General features: G+C 45.1%; 1 protein-coding gene across 1 annotated transcript in view; it reads left to right on the top strand.

Moving 5' to 3' along the window:
* LOC122920049 (solute carrier family 22 member 6-B-like) overlaps positions 1-19424 on the top strand; it is a 161231-nt gene extending 141807 nt beyond the window's left edge. Inside the window, exons 10-13 of the mRNA XM_044269260.1 lie at positions 15522-15721; positions 16756-17282; positions 18504-18683; positions 19233-19424. Of these exons, the coding sequence (XP_044125195.1) occupies positions 15522-15721; positions 16756-17282; positions 18504-18683; positions 19233-19424 (1099 nt within the window). The remainder of the gene's footprint in view (positions 1-15521; positions 15722-16755; positions 17283-18503; positions 18684-19232) is intronic.
* The last annotated feature ends 290 nt before the right edge of the window (positions 19425-19714 follow it).

Below are 19714 nucleotides of genomic sequence, written 5' to 3'. Positions count from 1 at the left end.
ATACTATATGAATGCACAGGCCTTTGCCTCTCTGTTCTGGGGACAAGTGTAGATATTTGCATTTGCGTTAATAAAATCGCCTTACGAAGATTCGCAGCTCAATTCAATCACTAATGTATGAATGCAAAGCCCTTTGCCTCTGTTCTGGGACAAGTGTAGATATTCGCATGTGCGCTAATAAAATCGCCTTACGAAGATTCGCAACTCAATTCACTAATGTATGAATGCAAAGCCCTTTGCCTCTGTTCTGGGACGTGCCGATATTCGCATGTGCGCTAATAAAATCGCCTTACGAAGATTCGCGCCTCAATCACTTTCTAGGCAATGTGAGTAAGATCTGAGCTGTTGGACCTTTGGGAAACAATCAATTATATGTGTACTGTAATTTTGTGGGGGGGGGGGGGGAAACAAAAAACGAATATTCGTTTTTACGAATATATAGCACTATATTCGAAATATTCGCGAAATCGCGAAGTTGCGATATTCGCGAAAAAAATTTGCTTTTCGAATATTCGCGCTCAACACTACCCAGCACCCAGGCAGAGGAGAGAGGTCCCGTAACAGAGAATCTGGCTTCATGTCAGCAGAGAATCAGTCTTCATATCATAGCAGAGAATCAGGCTTCACGTCACCCACCACTGTAAGAGTCAATTTTCATAAATTTAGGCCCAGAACCCAGGCAGAGGAGAAAGGTCCCGTAACAGACAATCTGGCTTCATGTCAGCAGAGAATCAGTCTTCATATCATAGCAGAGAATCAGGCTTCACGTCACCCACCACTGCAACAGTCAATTGTCATAAATTTAGGCCCAGCACCCAGGCAGAGGAGAGAGCTCCCGTAACAGAGGATCTGGCTTCATGTCAGCAGAGAATCAGTCTGCATGTCATAGCAGAGAATGAGGCTTCACGTCACCCACCACTGCAACAGTCCATTGGCATATATTTAGGCCTAGCACACAGGCAGAGCAGAGAGGTCCCGTAACAGACAATCTGGCTTCATGTCAGCAGAGAATCAGTCTGCATGTCATAGCAGAGAATGAGGCTTCACGTCACCCACCACTGCAACAGTCCATTGGCATATATTTAGGCCTAGCACACAGGCAGAGCAGAGAGGTCCCGTAACAGACAATCTGGCTTCATGTCAGCAGAGAATCAGTCTGCATGTCATAGCAGAGAATGAGGCTTCACGTCACCCACCACTGCAACAGTCCATTGGCATATATTTAGGCCTAGCACACAGGCAGAGCAGAGAGGTCCCGTAACAGACAATCTGGCTTCATGACAGCAGAGAATTAGTCTGCATGTCATAGCAGAGAATGAGGCTTCACGTCAGCCACCACTGCAACAGTCCATTGGCATATATTTAGGCCCAGCACCCAGGCAGAGGAGAGAGGTCCCGTAACAGACAATCTGGCTTCATGTCAGCAGAGAATTAGTCTGCATGTCATAGCAGAGAATCAGGCTTCACGTCAGCCACCACTGCAACAGTCCATTGTCATAAATTTAGGCCCAGCACCCAGGCAGAGGAGAGAGGTCCCGTAACAGACAATCTGGCTTCATGTCAGCAGAGAATTAGTCTGCATGTCATAGCAGAGAATGAGGCTTCACGTCAGCCACCACTGCAACAGTCCATTGGCATATATTTAGGCCTAGCACACAGGCAGAGCAGAGAGGTCCCGTAACAGACAATCTGGCTTCATGACAGCAGAGAATCAGTCTGCATGTCATAGCAGAGAATCAGGCTTCACGTCAGCCACCACTGCAACAGTCCATTGTCATAAATTTAGGCCCAGCACCCAGGCAGAGGAGAGAGGTCCCGTAACAGACAATCTGGCTTCATGTCAGCAGAGAATCAGTCTTCATATCATAGCAGAGAATCAGGCTTCACGTCACCCACCACTGTAAGAGTCAATTTTCATAAATTTAGGCCCAGAACCCAGGCAGAGGAGAAAGGTCCCGTAACAGACAATCTGGCTTCATGTCAGCAGAGAATCAGTCTTCATATCATAGCAGAGAATCAGGCTTCACGTCACCCACCACTGCAACAGTCAATTTTCATAAATTTAGGCCCAGAACCCAGGCAGAGGAGAAAGGTCCCGTAACAGACAATCTGGCTTCATGTCAGCAGAGAATCAGTCTTCATATCATAGCAGAGAATCAGGCTTCACGTCACCCACCACTGCAACAGTCAATTTTCATAAATTTAGGCCCAGAACCCAGGCAGAGGAGAAAGGTCCCGTAACAGACAATCTGGCTTCATGTCAGCAGAGAATCAGTCTTCATATCATAGCAGAGAATCAGGCTTCACGTCACCCACCACTGCAACAGTCAATTGTCATAAATTTAGGCCCAGCACCCAGGCAGAGGAGAGAGCTCCCGTAACAGAGGATCTGGCTTCATGTCAGCAGAGAATCAGTCTGCATGTCATAGCAGAGAATGAGGCTTCACGTCACCCACCACTGCAACAGTCCATTGGCATATATTTAGGCCTAGCACACAGGCAGAGGAGAGGTTCATTCAACTTTGGGTAGCCTCGCAATATAATGGTAAAATGAAAATAAAAATAGGATTGAATGAGGAAGTGCCCTGGAGTCCAATAATATATGGTTATGGGGAGGTAGTTAATGTCTAATCTGGACAAGGGACGGACAGGTCCTGTGGGATCCATGCCTGGTTCATTTTTATGAACGTCAGCTTGTCCACATTGGCTGTAGACAGGCGGCTGCGTTTGTCTGTAATGACGCCCCCTGCCGTGCTGAATACACGTTCAGACAAAACGCTGGCCGCCGGGCAGGCCAGCACCTCCAAGGCATAAAAGGCTAGCTCTGGCCACGTGGACAATTTAGAGACCCAGAAGTTGAATGGGGCCGAACCATCAGTCAGTACGTGGAGGGGTGTGCACACGTACTGTTCCACCATGTTAGTGAAATGTTGCCTCCTGCTAACACGTTGCGTATCAGGTGGTGGTGCAGTTAGCTGTGGCGTGTTGACAAAAGTTTTCCACATCTCTGCCATGCTAACCCTGCCCTCAGAGGAGCTGGCCGTGACACAGCTGCCTTGGCGACCTCTTGCTCCTCCTCTGCCTTGGCCTTGGGCTTCCACTTGTTCCCCTGTGACATTTGGGAATGCTCTCAGTAGCGTGTCTACCAACGTGCGCTTGTACTCGCGCATCTTCCTATCACGCTCCAGTGCAGGAAGTAAGGTGGGCACATTGTCTTTGTAGCGTGGATCCAGCAGGGTGGCAACCCAGTAGTCCGCACAGGTTAAAATGTGGGCAACTCTGCTGTCGTTGCGCAGGCACTGCAGCATGTAGTCGCTCATGTGTGCCAGGCTGCCCAGGGATAAGGACAAGCTGTCCTCTGTGGGAGGCGTATCGTCATCGTCCTGCCTTTCCCCCCAGCCACGCACCAGTGATGGACCCGAGCTGCGTTGGGTGCCACCCCGCTGTGACCATGCTTCATCCTCATCCTCCTCCACCTCCTCCTCATCCTCGTCCTCCTCGTCCTCCAGTAGTGGGCCCTGGCTGGCCACATTTGTACCTGGCCTCTGCTGTTGCCAAAAACCTCCCTCTGAGTCACTTCGAAGAGACTGGCCTGAAAGTGCTAAAAATGACCCCTCTTCCTCCTCCTCCTCCTCCTCCTCCTGGGCCACCTCCTCTTCCATCATCGCCCTAAGTGTTTTCTCAAGGAGACATAGAAGTGGTATTGTAACGCTGATAACGGTGTCATCGCCACTGGCCATGTTGGTGGAGTACTCGAAACAGCGCAACAGGGCACACAGGTCTCGCATGGAGGCCCAGTCATTGGTGGTGAAGTGGTGCTGTTCTGTAGTGCGACTGACCCGTGCGTGCTGCAGCTGAAACTCCACTATGGCCTGCTGCTGCTCGCACAGTCTGTCCAGCATGTGCAAGGTGGAGTTCCACCTGGTGGGCACGTCGCATATGAGGCGGTGAGCGGGAAGGCCGAAGTTACGCTGTAGCGCAGACAGGCGAGCAGCAGCAGGATGTGAACGCCGGAAGCGCGAACAGACGGCCCGCACTTTATGCAGCAGCTCTGACATGTCGGGGTAGTTGTGAATGAACTTCTGCACCACCAAATTCAGCACATGCGCCAAGCAAGGGATGTGCGTCAAATTGGCTAGTCCCAGAGCTGCAACGAGATTTCGCCCATTATCACACACCACCAGGCCGGGCTTGAGGCTCACCGGCAGCAACCACTCGTCGGTCTGTTGTTCTATACCCCGCCACAACTCCTGTGCGGTGTGGGGCCTGTCCCCCAAACATATGAGTTTCAGAATGGCCTGCTGACGTTTACCCCGGGCTGTGCTGAAGTTGGTGGTGAAGGTGTGTGGCTGACTGGATGAGCAGGTGGAAGAAGAGGAGGAGGAAGCCGAGAAGGAGGAGGTGGCAACAGGAGGCAAAGAATGTTGCCCTGCGATCCTTGGCGGCGGAAGGACGTGCGCCAAACAGCTCTCCGCCTGGGGCCCAGCTGCCACTACATTTACCCAGTGTGCAGTTAGGGAGATATAGCGTCCCTGGCCGTGCTTACTGGTCCACGTATCTGTGGTTAGGTGGACCTTGCTACAGATGGCGTTGCGCAGTGCACACTTGATTTTATGGGATACTTGGTTGTGCAGGGAAGGCACGGCTCTCTTGGAGAAGTAGTGCCGGCTGGGAACAACATACTGTGGGACAGCAAGCGACATGAGCTGTTTGAAGCTGTCTGTGTCCACCAGCCTAAATGACAGCATTTCATAGGCCAGTAGTTTAGAAATGCTGGCATTCAGGGCCAGGGATCGAGGGTGGCTAGGTGGGAATTTACGCTTTCTATCAAATGTTTGTGAGATGGAGAGCTGAACGCTGGCGTGTGACATGGTTGAGACGCTTGGTGACGGAGGTGGTGGTGGTGGTGGTGTTGGTGGTACATCCCCTGTTTGCTGGGCGGCAGGTGCCAACGTTCCTCCAGAGGCGGAGGAAGAGGCCGAGGCGGCAGCAGCAGAATAGGCCGAGGCGGCAGCAGCAGAAGAGGTAGCAGGGGGAGCCTGAGTGACTTCCTTGGTTTTAAGGTGTTTACTCCACTGCAGTTCATGCTTTGCATGCAGGTGCCTGGTCATGCAGGTTGTGCTCAGGTTCAGAACGTTAATGCCTCGCTTCAGGCTCTGATGGCACAGCGTGCAAACCACTCGGGTCTTGTCGTCAGCACATTGTTTGAAGAAGTGCCATGCCAGGGAACTCCTTGAAGCTGCCTTTGGGGTGCTCGGTCCCAGATGGCGGCGGTCAGTAGCAGGCGGAGTCTCTTGGCGGCGGGTGTTCTGCTTTTGCCCACTGCTCCCTCTTTTGCTACGCTGTTGGCTCGGTCTCACCACTGCCTCTTCCTCCGAACTGTGAAAGTCAGTGGCACGACCTTCATTCCATGTGGGGTCTAGGACCTCATCGTCCCCTGCATCGTCTTCCACCCAGTCTTGATCCCTGACCTCCTGTTCAGTCTGCACACTGCAGAAAGACGCAGCAGTTGGCACCTGTGTTTCGTCATCATCAGAGACATGCTGAGGTGGTATTCCCATGTCCTCATCATCAGGAAACATAAGTGGTTGTGCGTCAGTGCATTCTATGTCTTTCACCGCTGGGGAAGGGCTAGGTGGATGCCCTTGGGAAACCCTGCCAGCGGAGTCTTCAAACAGCATAAGAGACTGCTGCATAACTTGAGGCTGAGACAGTTTCCCTGGTATGCATGGGGGTGATGTGACAGACTGATGGGGTTGGTTTTCAGGCGCCATCTGTGCGCTTTCTGCAGAAGACTGGGTGGGAGATAATGTGAACGTGCTGGATCCACTGTCGGCCACCCAATTGACTAATGCCTGTACCTGCTCAGGCCTTACCATCCTTAGAACGGCATTGGGCCCCACCATATATCGCTGTAAATTCTGGCGGCTACTGGGACCTGAGGTAGTTGGTACACTAGGACGTGTGGATGTGGCAGAACGGCCACGTCCTCTCCCAGCACCAGAGGGTCCACTAACACCACCACGACCATGTCCACGTCCGCGTCCCTTACTAGATGTTTTTCTCATTGTTATGGTTCACCACAACAACAAATATATTATTTGGCCCAATGTATTGTATTCAAATTCAGCGGGATATAAATTTGAGGCCTAGTATTTAGGCGCTGGGTGACCGGTATGGATTTAGTGACAGAATTAGACTTGGAAATGCACAGAAGCGTGTGTGTGTGAAGTTATTCTGAATGACCCAATGTGCACCTTGAATATTATATACCCTTTTAGGGATAGATTTCAAATAGCTCTGATATAGCAGAAACCACTAAATTATGAAATTGCTAAATTGGGAATTGTACTTCAACCCAGAACAAAAAATGTGCTTTGACGGACACTAAATATCTTGCCCAGCAACAACAGTACAGCGGTGGGTAACGAGAGATTTAGAGGGAATTAAATTTGAGGCCTAGTATTTAGGCGCTGGGTCACCGGTATGGATTTAGTGACAGAATTAGACTTGGAAATACACAGTAGCGGGTGTGTGTGAAGTTATTCTGAATGACCCTATGTGCACCTTCAATATTATATACCCTTTTAGGGATAGATTTCAAATAGCTCTGATATAGCAGAAACCACTAAATTATGAAATTGCTAAATTGGGAATTGTACTTCAACCCAGAACAAAAAATGTGCTTTGACGGACACTAAATATCTTGCCCAGCAACAACAGTACAGCGGTGGGTAACGAGAGATTTAGAGGGAATTAAATTTGAGGCCTAGTATTTAGGCGCTGGGTCACCGGTATGGATTTAGTGACAGAATTAGACTTGGAAATGCACAGAAGCGTGTGTGTGAAGTTATTCTGAATGACCCAATGTGCACCTTCAATATTATATACCCTTTTTGGGATAGATTTCAAATAGCTCTGATATAGCAGGAACCACTAAATTATGAAATTGCTAAATTGGGAATTGTACTTCAACCCAGAACAAAAAATGTGCTTTGACGGGCACTAAATAACTTTCCCAGCTACAACAGGACAACGGTAACGAGAGATTTAGAGGGATTTAAATTTGAGGCCTAGTATTTAGGCGCTGGGTGACAGGTATGGGTTTAGTGACAGAATTAGACTTGGAAATACACAGTAGCGGGTGTGTGTGAAGTTATTCTGAATGACCCTATGTGCACCTTCAATATTATATACCCTTTTAGGGATAGATTTCAAATAGCTCTGATATAGCAGAAACCACTAAATTATGAAATTGCTAAATTGGGAATTGTACTTCAACCCAGAACAAAAAATGTGCTTTGACGGACACTAAATATCTTGCCCAGCAACAACAGTACAGCGGTGGGTAACGAGAGATTTAGAGGGAATTAAATTTGAGGCCTAGTATTTAGGCGCTGGGTCACCGGTATGGATTTAGTGACAGAATTAGACTTGGAAATGCACAGAAGCGTGTGTGTGAAGTTATTCTGAATGACCCTATGTGCACCTTCAATATTATATACCCTTTTTGGGATAGATTTCAAATAGCTCTGATATAGCAGGAACCACTAAATTATGAAATTGCTAAATTGGGAATTGTACTTCAACCCAGAACAAAAAATGTGCTTTGACGGGCACTAAATAACTTTCCCAGCTACAACAGGACAACGGTAACGAGAGATTTAGAGGGATTTAAATTTGAGGCCTAGTATTTAGGCGCTGGGTGACAGGTATGGGTTTAGTGACAGAATTAGACTTGGAAATACACAGTAGCGGGTGTGTGTGAAGTTATTCTGAATGACCCTATGTGCACCTTCAATATTATATACCCTTTTAGGGATAGATTTCAAATAGCTCTGATATAGCAGAAACCACTAAATTATGAAATTGCTAAATTGGGAATTGTACTTCAACCCAGAACAAAAAATGTGCTTTGACGGACACTAAATATCTTGCCCAGCAACAACAGTACAGCGGTGGGTAACGAGAGATTTAGAGGGAATTAAATTTGAGGCCTAGTATTTAGGCGCTGGGTCACCGGTATGGATTTAGTGACAGAATTAGACTTGGAAATACACAGTAGCGGGTGTGTGTGAAGTTATTCTGAATGACCCTATGTGCACCTTCAATATTATATACCCTTTTTGGGATAGATTTCAAATAGCTCTGATATAGCAGGAACCACTAAATTATGAAATTGCTAAATTGGGAATTGTACTTCAACCCAGAACAAAAAATGTGCTTTGACGGGCACTAAATAACTTTCCCAGCTACAACAGGACAACGGTAACGAGAGATTTAGAGGGATTTAAATTTGAGGCCTAGTATTTAGGCGCTGGGTGACAGGTATGGGTTTAGTGACAGAATTAGACTTGGAAATACACAGTAGCGGGTGTGTGTGAAGTTATTCTGAATGACCCTATGTGCACCTTCAATATTATATACCCTTTTAGGGATAGATTTCAAATAGCTCTGATATAGCAGAAACCACTAAATTATGAAATTGCTAAATTGGGAATTGTACTTCAACCCAGAACAAAAAATGTGCTTTGACGGACACTAAATATCTTGCCCAGCAACAACAGTACACCGGTGGGTAACGAGAGATTTAGAGGGAATTAAATTTGAGGCCTAGTATTTAGGCGCTGGGTCACCGGTATGGATTTAGTGACAGAATTAGACTTGGAAATACACAGTAGCGGGTGTGTGTGAAGTTATTCTGAATGACCCTATGTGCACCTTCAATATTATATACCCTTTTAGGGATAGATTTCAAATAGCTCTGATATAGCAGAAACCACTAAATTATGAAATTGCTAAATTGGGAATTGTACTTCAACCCAGAACAAAAAATGTGCTTTGACGGACACTAAATATCTTGCCCAGCAACAACAGTACAGCGGTGGGTAACGAGAGATTTAGAGGGAATTAAATTTGAGGCCTAGTATTTAGGCGCTGGGTCACCGGTATGGATTTAGTGACAGAATTAGACTTGGAAATGCACAGAAGCGTGTGTGTGAAGTTATTCTGAATGACCCTATGTGCACCTTCAATATTATATACCCTTTTTGGGATAGATTTCAAATAGCTCTGATATAGCAGGAACCACTAAATTATGAAATTGCTAAATTGGGAATTGTACTTCAACCCAGAACAAAAAATGTGCTTTGACGGGCACTAAATAACTTTCCCAGCTACAACAGGACAACGGTAACGAGAGATTTAGAGGGATTTAAATTTGAGGCCTAGTATTTAGGCGCTGGGTGACAGGTATGGGTTTAGTGACAGAATTAGACTTGGAAATACACAGTAGCGGGTGTGTGTGAAGTTATTCTGAATGACCCTATGTGCACCTTCAATATTATATACCCTTTTTGGGATAGATTTCAAATAGCTCTGATATAGCAGAAACCACTAAATTATGAAATTGCTAAATTGGGAATTGTACTTCAACCCAGAACAAAAAATGTGCTTTGACGGACACTAAATATCTTGCCCAGCAACAACAGTACAGCGGTGGGTAACGAGAGATTTAGAGGGAATTAAATTTGAGGCCTAGTATTTAGGCGCTGGGTCACCGGTATGGATTTAGTGACAGAATTAGACTTGGAAATACACAGTAGCGGGTGTGTGTGAAGTTACTCTGAATGACCCTATGTGCACCTTCAATATTATATACCCTTTTTGGGATAGATTTCAAAGAGCTCTGATATAGCAGGAACCACTAAATTATGAAATTGCTAAATTGAGAATTGTATTTCAACCCAGAACAAGAAATGTGCTTGAACGGACACTAAATAACTCGCCCAGCTACAGCACTAGGGACAGATTTAGCTGGATATAAATTTGAGGCCTAGTATTTAGGCGCTGGGTGACAGGTATGGGTTTAGTGACAGAATTAGACTTGGAAATACACAGTAGCGGGTGTGTGTGAAGTTATTCTGAATGACCCTATGTGCACCTTCAATATTATATACCCTTTTAGGGATAGATTTCAAATAGCTCTGATATAGCAGAAACCACTAAATTATGAAATTGCTAAATTGGGAATTGTACTTCAACCCAGAACAAAAAATGTGCTTTGACGGACACTAAATATCTTGCCCAGCAACAACAGTACAGCGGTGGGTAACGAGAGATTTAGAGGGAATTAAATTTGAGGCCTAGTATTTAGGCGCTGGGTCACCGGTATGGATTTAGTGACAGAATTAGACTTGGAAATACACAGTAGCGGGTGTGTGTGAAGTTATTCTGAATGACCCTATGTGCACCTTCAATATTATATACCCTTTTTGGGATAGATTTCAAATAGCTCTGATATAGCAGGAACCACTAAATTATGAAATTGCTAAATTGGGAATTGTACTTCAACCCAGAACAAAAAATGTGCTTTGACGGGCACTAAATAACTTTCCCAGCTACAACAGGACAACGGTAACGAGAGATTTAGAGGGATTTAAATTTGAGGCCTAGTATTTAGGCGCTGGGTGACAGGTATGGGTTTAGTGACAGAATTAGACTTGGAAATACACAGTAGCGGGTGTGTGTGAAGTTATTCTGAATGACCCTATGTGCACCTTCAATATTATATACCCTTTTTGGGATAGATTTCAAATAGCTCTGATATAGCAGAAACCACTAAATTATGAAATTGCTAAATTGGGAATTGTACTTCAACCCAGAACAAAAAATGTGCTTTGACGGACACTAAATATCTTGCCCAGCAACAACAGTACAGCGGTGGGTAACGAGAGATTTAGAGGGAATTAAATTTGAGGCCTAGTATTTAGGCGCTGGGTCACCGGTATGGATTTAGTGACAGAATTAGACTTGGAAATACACAGTAGCGGGTGTGTGTGAAGTTACTCTGAATGACCCTATGTGCACCTTCAATATTATATACCCTTTTTGGGATAGATTTCAAAGAGCTCTGATATAGCAGGAACCACTAAATTATGAAATTGCTAAATTGGGAATTGTATTTCAACCCAGAACAAGAAATGTGCTTGAACGGACACTAAATAACTCGCCCAGCTACAGCACTAGGGACAGATTTAGCTGGATATAAATTTGAGGCCTAGTATTTAGGCGCTGGGTGACCGGTATGGATTTAGTGACAGAATTAGACTGGGATATGGCCAAAAAATGAACAGACTATTGCTGGTTAAATGCACTTGGTGTGACAGCTTCACCCTGATGTAGGGATTTAGCCAAAAAACAACCACACCATTGAGGGTTAAATGCACTTGGTGACAGGCGCAGCTTGCCCCTGATTTTGTATATGGCCAAAAAATGAACAGACTATTGCTGGTTAAATGCACTTGGTGTGACAGCTTCACCCTGATGTAGGCTTTAGCCAAAAAACAACCACACCATTGAGGGTTAAATGCACTTGGTGACAGGCGCAGCTTGCCCCTGATTTTGTATATGGCCAAAAAATGAACAGACTATTGCTGGTTAAATGCACTTGGTGTGACAGCTTCACCCTGATGTAGGCTTTAGCCAAAAAACAACCACACCATTGAGGGTTAAATGCACTTGGTGACAGGCGCAGCTTGCCCCTGATTTTGTATATGGCCAAAAAATGAACAGACTATTGCTGGTTAAATGCACTTGGTGTGACAGCTTCACCCTGATGTAGGCTTTAGCCAAAAAACAACCACACCATTGAGGGTTAAATGCACTTGGTCGCAGCTTGTGCTGGCGCACCACAAGACACAAAATGGCCGCCGATCACCCCAGAAAAATGAGACTGACAAACGGTCTGTGCAGCCTAAAAACAGTGAGCAATTGAGGATCAGCAGCTCAATGATCCACAGCTGCAGATCGATCAGTTAATCAAGTCCTTTGGAGGAGTTAATCTGCCTAATCTCGCCCTACTGTCGCAGCCGCAACCTCTCCCTACGCTAATCAGAGCAGAGTGACGGGCGGCGCTATGTGACTCCAGCTTAAATAGAGGCTGGGTCACATGGTGCTCTGGCCAATCACAGCCATGCCAATAGTAGGCATGGCTGTGATGGCCTCTTGGGGCAAGTAGTATGACGCTTGTTGATTGGCTGCTTTGCAGCCTTTCAAAAAGCGCCAAGAAAGCGTCACAAAAGCGCGAAGAAAGCGACGAACACCGAACCCGAACCCGGACTTTTACGAAAATGTCCGGGTTCGGGTCCGTGTCACGGACACCCCAAAATTCGGTACGAACCCGAACTATACAGTTCGAGTTCGCTCATCCCTAAATGTAAGTAATAACTAGCTCTGAAAGCTTGACCTGCAAGCGCTGACTGGGGTCACATAGCATTATACTGATTTATGATGCTATGTAACCCTTACAGTTCTGGAAGGTGTTGGATAACACTGACATAATGCTGTCAGTGTTATCCAACACATTCCAGAACTGTAAGGGTTACCGTATTTTTCGCCCTATAAGACGCACCGGCCCATAAGACGCACCTAGGTTTTTGAGGAGGAAAATAAGAAAAAAAAAAATTTGAACCAAAAGGTGTGCTTTTGGTGGGTTTTGAACTAATTGTGGTCTGTGGGTGGCACTGTTATGGGGGATCTGTGGATGGCACTGTTATGGGGGATCTGTGGATGGCACTATTATGGGTTTTCTGTGGGTGACGCACTATTATGGGGGATCTGTGGGTGACACTTATGGGGGATCTGTGGGTGACACTTATGGGGGATCTGTGGGTGACACTTATGGGGGATCTGTGGGTGGCTCTTATGGGGGATCTGTGTATGACAGTTATGGGGGGATCTGTGGATGATACATATATAGCATCTTATGCTATGTGTCATCCACAGATCCCCTCCATAAGTGTCCCTGTAGTAGTGAATGACCCTCAATACACGGGCTAGGGGCCGGCATCTGCTTTTATAATGACAGCGGGGCCCGTGCAGTGACTATTCTACTACACGGGCCCCGCTCACTGTATAATTGTATCTCTAATAGTTACCGTATGTATATAATCGCATAAGGAGCGCTGTGTATTACCGGTACTTACAACTACAAGCGCTCGCCGAGAGGAGGGAGGAGGCAGGCCGGGAGGACAGGCGCTGGCAGCGTGAGTCATACGTCATGCGCCCACGCCGCCTGCTTCATTCATAAAGTGGGCGGGGCAGGCACGTGATGTATGACTCACACTACCAGCGCCCGTCCTCCAAGCCTGCCTCCTCCCTCCTCTCGGCGAGCGCTTGTAGTAGTGATAATAAAAGGTGAAGGCTGGCGGAGGCTACGCGGGCCACATGACGAGGTCTGGCGGGCCCGCGGGCCTTGTGTTTGACACCCGTGAGCTAGATATACCAACATGTCATCAGCATATAACGAAAGCTTTTCTGTTATTCCGTCTATTTCCCAGCCTTCTATACCTGAGTTAGAAGAAATGAGAATTGATAAAGGTTCCATTATTAATGCAAATAACAAGGGGGAGAGAGGGCAGCCCTGTCTAGTGCCTCTACCTAAGATGAAGGAATCCGATGTATACCCATTTACCCTGACCCTTGCCGAAGGGGATCTATAAAGCATTTGTAGCCAGTGCAGAAAAGCTTTTTCATTGTCCTAGGAGGCGAGAACCCTCATACCTCGATTATCATGTTTGACTTAAAGATTAGTGAACAAATGCCTTAGAGTAATATCAGTAGTCTTCCCTGGCATGAAACCCGACTGATCTACCCCAACCAAGGAAAGAATTACCTCCCTCAATCTCAATGCCAGTACCTTCGCAAAGATTTTGACATCAAGATTCAGAAGCGAGATAGGCTGATAAGAGCTACACTGGTCAGATGGTTTTGAATTAGTACTATTGTTGCCTCCGAAAAAGAAGGAGGCAGTGAACCCTGTTCCAGCGCATATCTCAACAACTTCCCCATTCTAGTAACAAGGTCTTTAGAAAAACGCTTATACCATTCAGCTGGGAATCTATTTGGGCCTGGGGGGTTTTTGGTTGCTAAAGAGTTGGTGGCTACTTCAATCTCAGAGTCTGATATGTCCGCCGCTAGGGCCTCCCTGTCGTCACTATCAAGTGAGGGAATGTTAATACCTGCCAGGAACTTGGCAATCTCTCCCGGAGTGCATGTGGTTTTGGAGGCATACAAGTTTGTATAGTAGGAGGCAAACTGACGGCAGACATCTTTAGGCTCCCTCAATAACACACCCTGATCATTCACCACACTTATCACCATCTGAAAAAATGGTTTGTCTCTGATTCAAGAGTTTCTTCTGAGTATACTCAGTCAAATGCAGAATTAGCGAATATGACGAATGTATTCGTCATATTCCACAAAACGAAGATAACGAAGTATTCTGCATCTTCGTTTTAGCTACCTATTCATAAACTTCGCTAATTCTAGCAATCATATAGGAAAGTTTACTATAGAGACAGCTAAGTTTAATTCGCTATGCGATTATATGACTGCTTTAAAAAAAAAAAAATTTGAATAATTATAATACCTGATAATTATTATAATTATTCTATTTATAAAAAAAAGCAGTCATATAATCGCATAGCGAATTAAACTTAGCTGTCTCTATAGTAAACTTTCCTATATGATTGCTAGAATTAGCGAAGTTGATGAATAGGTAGCTAAAACGAAGATGGAGAATACTTCGTTTTGTGGAATATGACGAATACATTCGTCATATTCGCTAATTCTACCAAGCCAACCATAGTAAACCAGGTCCAAGTTGAAATCGCAATTTGATTATTATAACTTGAATTAATCGAATTGCGATTTCAGCTTAGCACTGCTATATTCCATATTAGGCTAGAATTAACGAATATGGAATATAGCAGTGTAAAGCTGAAATCGCAATTCGATTATTATAACTTGAAATAATCTAATTGCGATTTCAACGTAATTCTCAAATCCGACAGTACATTCTAGTATATGGAGACGTTCCCATGGTGATGGGGACGCTCCATGAGCACGGAAGTCGGCAGAAGCGGCAACGGGCACTGACTGGAGCAGCCAGGAATCCAAAGGACAGGTAAGAACAACTTTATGGAAGTGGGAAAGAAAAAAATATAACAATAAAAAAAAAAAAGAATATTCGAAATATCGAATTTATAGCACTATATTCGAAATATTCGCGAATTAGCGAAGTGCCGATATTTGCAAAAAAAAATTGATATTCGAATATTCGCGCTCAACAGTACTAGCCTGGAGCCCCATTAGGGATCCAAATAAGAGCTGCCTGAGTATTGTACTTAGCCAACATTGAACATTTAAAGGGCCATACACCAAAAAAATAGCGGTCGCCTATAGCAACGTCAAATCAAAAGCATTGAAACCTACAAATAACTTATCTGACTGTAATTAAACTATTGTCAGCATGTCTGTGCAGGAAGATAACGTGCAGGCTGACCCCCGCGGACCCACTGCGGCAGCCCAGCCGGTCCTAGCGCAATGCTAACTGCTGCAGCACCAAGTTTAATGCCTTTAACTATGCCTTATTATTTTGGGGCCCCCTGGTTCCCACGTTATGCTGGTAAAATGCACACTTTAAGGGACTTTAAAGAAAAAATGCTTGCTGTGTTCAGATTGTACCCTGTATCCCCAGAACAGCTGATGGAGATTCTTCTTGCGCAATTGGAAGGAGCTGCTCTCAGAGAAGTGAAATCCTGGCCAAGCTCAGAAAGGAGAACACTGGAGCAGATATTTGAACATCTCTACACCCCCTTTGAACCCAGGACCGTGTCCGAGGTCAAGATGAGGTTCTTCAGTAAAAAACAGCAAACGGGTGAGTCACTCAGAGACTTTGCATTATCTTTACAAGAAGCCCTTAGAGCTGTTGTACAAGTAGACCCCAGTGAGGCAGAGAATCAGGACAAAACCCTGAAAGAACAGTTTATTGAAGGTGTTAATACAGACAATTTAAAGAGCCAACTAAGAATGTTAGCCACCCAGCATCCAAGTGATGCGTTCCTAGATTTTAAAGAACTAGCTATCAGTATACTGGGAAAAAGTTCACCAACAGAACCTGTTGGATCCGCTGTAGTGCCAGTAACACAGCCGGTCACCCCTGTTAAACCTTTACCTGTCGTGAGTCAGGCAATTTAAGCCCCAATTCCTGACGCAGTTGCTGCCCTTACTGAGCAAGTCCAATTCCTAACTAAAAGTCTGGAGAAAGTTCATAAAAAATTGGAACAATGGGAAAAGCCACTATTACTAGAGGATTAGAAACCTGTATCCAGAAGGCTCTTCTCCCCTGATTACAAAGGGACTTATTCCAGAAATTCAGGCGGACGCCCACCTGACCGCACTAGTACCCCCAAGCGGCCTATCTGTACATACTGTCTCAAGCCTGGCTATACTGAAGCCACATGCTGTTCAGGGACCACCCCTCGGGAGGTAGATCAAAAGGTCCAGAAGATCCTTATTGGATGCCAAGATATGTAGGATCCCGTCCAGAAGTGACACTTCAACTAAATGGAGTTCCTTTTGTTGCCCTAGTTGACACAGGATCCTAAGTCACTACCATACAACAAACAGCATTTGAAAAATACTAGGACCAAAATCAACTTACCCAGCCACTAGAATCCTGGCTGAGTCTTATAGCTAGCAATGACAAACCAGTACCAATACTGGGTTACTGGGAAACCCACCATCCAAATAGGAAGAACCATCCTATCCCAACAAGGCATCATTGTAGTGCAAGAAAACAATAACAACGCTCCTATAGTCCTAGGCATTAATGTCCTTAGGAATTGCTATGTTGAAATGTTGGGAGCTTTACACCAATCCGTGCCTACTGCTTCTTTTGCTTCTAAGAAGGTAATCCAGCAACTATCCGTGTGCTGAGTGCGCAACAGAAATTCGCCAATGAAAAAGGAGAAATTTGCTGTGTCCGCATCAGAGACAATCAACCAGTGATTCTCAAGCCCAACACTGAAACTCTCCTATGGTGCCGAGCTGTAGTCGGAATTCAAGGTCAAGATTACCAAGCCTTGGTAGAGCCCGTCGTCTTGGAAGACTATCCTTTAGCCAGAGCTGCAAGACGCCTGGTAACTGTCACTGAAGGTAAAGTGCCTATTCGTCTCCTCAACTTGAGTGATCATAATGTCACATTAGCCAAGTACCGTCCTATTGCACAGCTGATCCAAATCACCTTTCAAGACGTCATCAGCGTGACTAAAGATTTAAAGAAACAACCCCCACAGGGCCAAAACTTAAACATCCCCTGGTGGAAAGAACTTTATGTGGGCGATGCCTCCACACCAGAACACCAAATAGATGGAGTATTGCAAGTCGTGAAGGAACATCACCGTGCCTTCAGCAAACATTCTACAGACTATGGAGAGGTAGACATCATAAAACACTCCATACCTACAGGTTCACACCCACCGATCAAGGAAATGATTCAAGAGATGAAAGACTCAAACATCATCAAAGACAGCCATAGTCCATGGGCTGCACCACTAGTCCTAGTCCGGAAAAAAGACGGCAACATCAGATTCTGTGTGGACTACAGAAAAATTACCCACAAAGATGCTTATCCTTTGCCACGCATAGAGGAATCCTTGACAGCTTTAGGATCTTCAGCCTACTTCTCTACACTTGATTTAACCAGTGGATACTGGCAAGTACCAATGGCACCAGAAGATCGTGAGAAGACACCATTTACCACCCCTATGGGCCTATTTGAGCTCAACTGCATGCCCTTTGGACTTTGCAATGTGCATGGAACTTTTCAGAGACTCATGGAGCGTTGTCTAGACCACAAAAATTTTGAAACCGTCCTGCTGTACTTAGGTGACGTAATCATCTATTCCAAGCCTTATGAAGACCATTTGAAACATCTGGTCGAAGTTTTTCAAGTTCTTATTAAGCACGGACTTAAAGTTAAACCATCCAAGTGTCATCTATTGAAGCCAGAAGTTAAATACTTAGGGCATATCGTCAGCTCTGAAGGTGTTAAACCGGATCCAGAGAAGATAGCCGCAGTCCGTAATTGGCCTACTCCCACTACGGTGAAGGAGGTAAGAAGTTTCCTTACCTTCGCAGGATATTACAGACGTTTCATTCCTCATTTTGCCCAAATTGCAGAGCCAATCTTGGAACTTTTGAGAGGGTATCCTAAAAGATACCAGAAGACTCCCATACCAGTGGAATCGAACACTGAAAGAGAAATTCCCTTCCAGCTGCTGAAGAAGAAATTAACCAAACCACCAATCTTAGGTTATCCGGATTATCAACAGCCATTTCATCTTTACACAGACGCAAGTAAGAAAGGCCTTGGAGCTGTTTTGTCACAAGTCCAAGAAGGTAAAGAAAGAGTCATTTCCTACGCTAGTAGATCTCTTAGAGGTAGTGAAAAGAATGACCAAAACTACAGTTCCTTCAAGTTGGAATTCCTCGCACTCATGTGGGTCGTTACAGAAAAATTTTAAGACTATCTTGCCACAACACCATTCGTGGCCTTCACTGATAACAATCCCCTAACACATCTTAACACCGCCAAGTTAGGAGCATTGGAACAAAGATGGGCCTCACGCCTTGCTAACTACAACTTTACTGTAAAGTACAGAACAGGAAAAGCAAACGAAAATGCAGATGCTTTATCCCGTCTGCCAACCAAGGAAGACATTTGGGAAGAAGTGGAAATGCCATCCTTCTATAACAACTTCGCCCATGAAGACATCATCACTGTTAAAGGAATAAAGGTCTTCAACTGTCAACTGCAAGTGGATTCAAAATCTCAGGTAGACCAAGAAAGATGGATCAAGTTACAAAATGAAAGCAGAGTGTTAGGAGAGCTGCAAGATTTCTTCACCAGTGGAACCCCAGAAAGAATTCGCAGAAAGAATGCAGATTTAGAATTGTCCAAATTATGGAGACATAGAAAACACCTCTTTCTACAAAAAGGCCTGCTACTAAGAAGAACTCTAGACCCAGTTACATGGGATTGTCTATACCAAATTCTAATATCCATAGAACCAGCAAACTTGATAGCAAATGGGAGAGAGAACTTTATACAATTTCTGCTATTTTAAATCCAGAAACTGACACATATGAGATTACCCAAGAGGATAAATCCTGTGTAGTACACAGAAATCGTCTAAAATTGTGCCTTAAAGAGGACACCTCAGTAGAAACTTCTCAAGAAGAAGCTGTTCCAGAGGAAATTCAACCCCTTGAGCCAGAACTGGAAAAACCAACTAAGCCAGAGGGAACAATACAGTCCTTGGGAAAAACATTGTTAGCTTCTGAACCTTTACAATGGTTCTTAACCCCATGGCTTAACATTCTAGTGCCTGCTAAAACTAATACCCCAATACTTCAACCAGAAACTGGAGTCATTACAATTAAGGAAACCCCAAGTTCCCCGGAAACAAGGTCTGAAGAATCACAGCCACTTCGGAGATCTGAAAGAAGTACCAGAGGACAACCTCCAGTCCTTTATGGAGATTTCCTGCTCCAGCAGCCAAGAAGTTAATATTTAGCCATGTTAATTCAGAAAAAGGACTAATATACTATTTATCGTGTTCTATTTGCCTTAAAGGACTTTTTAAGGGACTATTTGCCCGTTTTGAAACGTTCAAGTCCACACCCGGAGATAGACTTTCACGTACCTGAGCCTCCATGCTATTCCACATTAAATATTTATTGTGCCCAGGGAAGGGGCTCATACCCTGTGAGCCTCCTGAGATATTTAATTGTGTTTTCCTCATCGTTATGGACTATTTTAGTTGCCGGTATAACAGTAGTATTCAGAGAAAATAATGTGTTACCC

Source organism: Bufo gargarizans, chromosome 10, assembly GCF_014858855.1.
Source record: "Bufo gargarizans isolate SCDJY-AF-19 chromosome 10, ASM1485885v1, whole genome shotgun sequence".
Lineage (NCBI taxonomy): Eukaryota > Metazoa > Chordata > Amphibia > Anura > Bufonidae > Bufo > Bufo gargarizans.
Note: the sequence above shows the minus strand (reverse complement) of the source record. Positions and strands in the feature narration are given on the sequence as shown.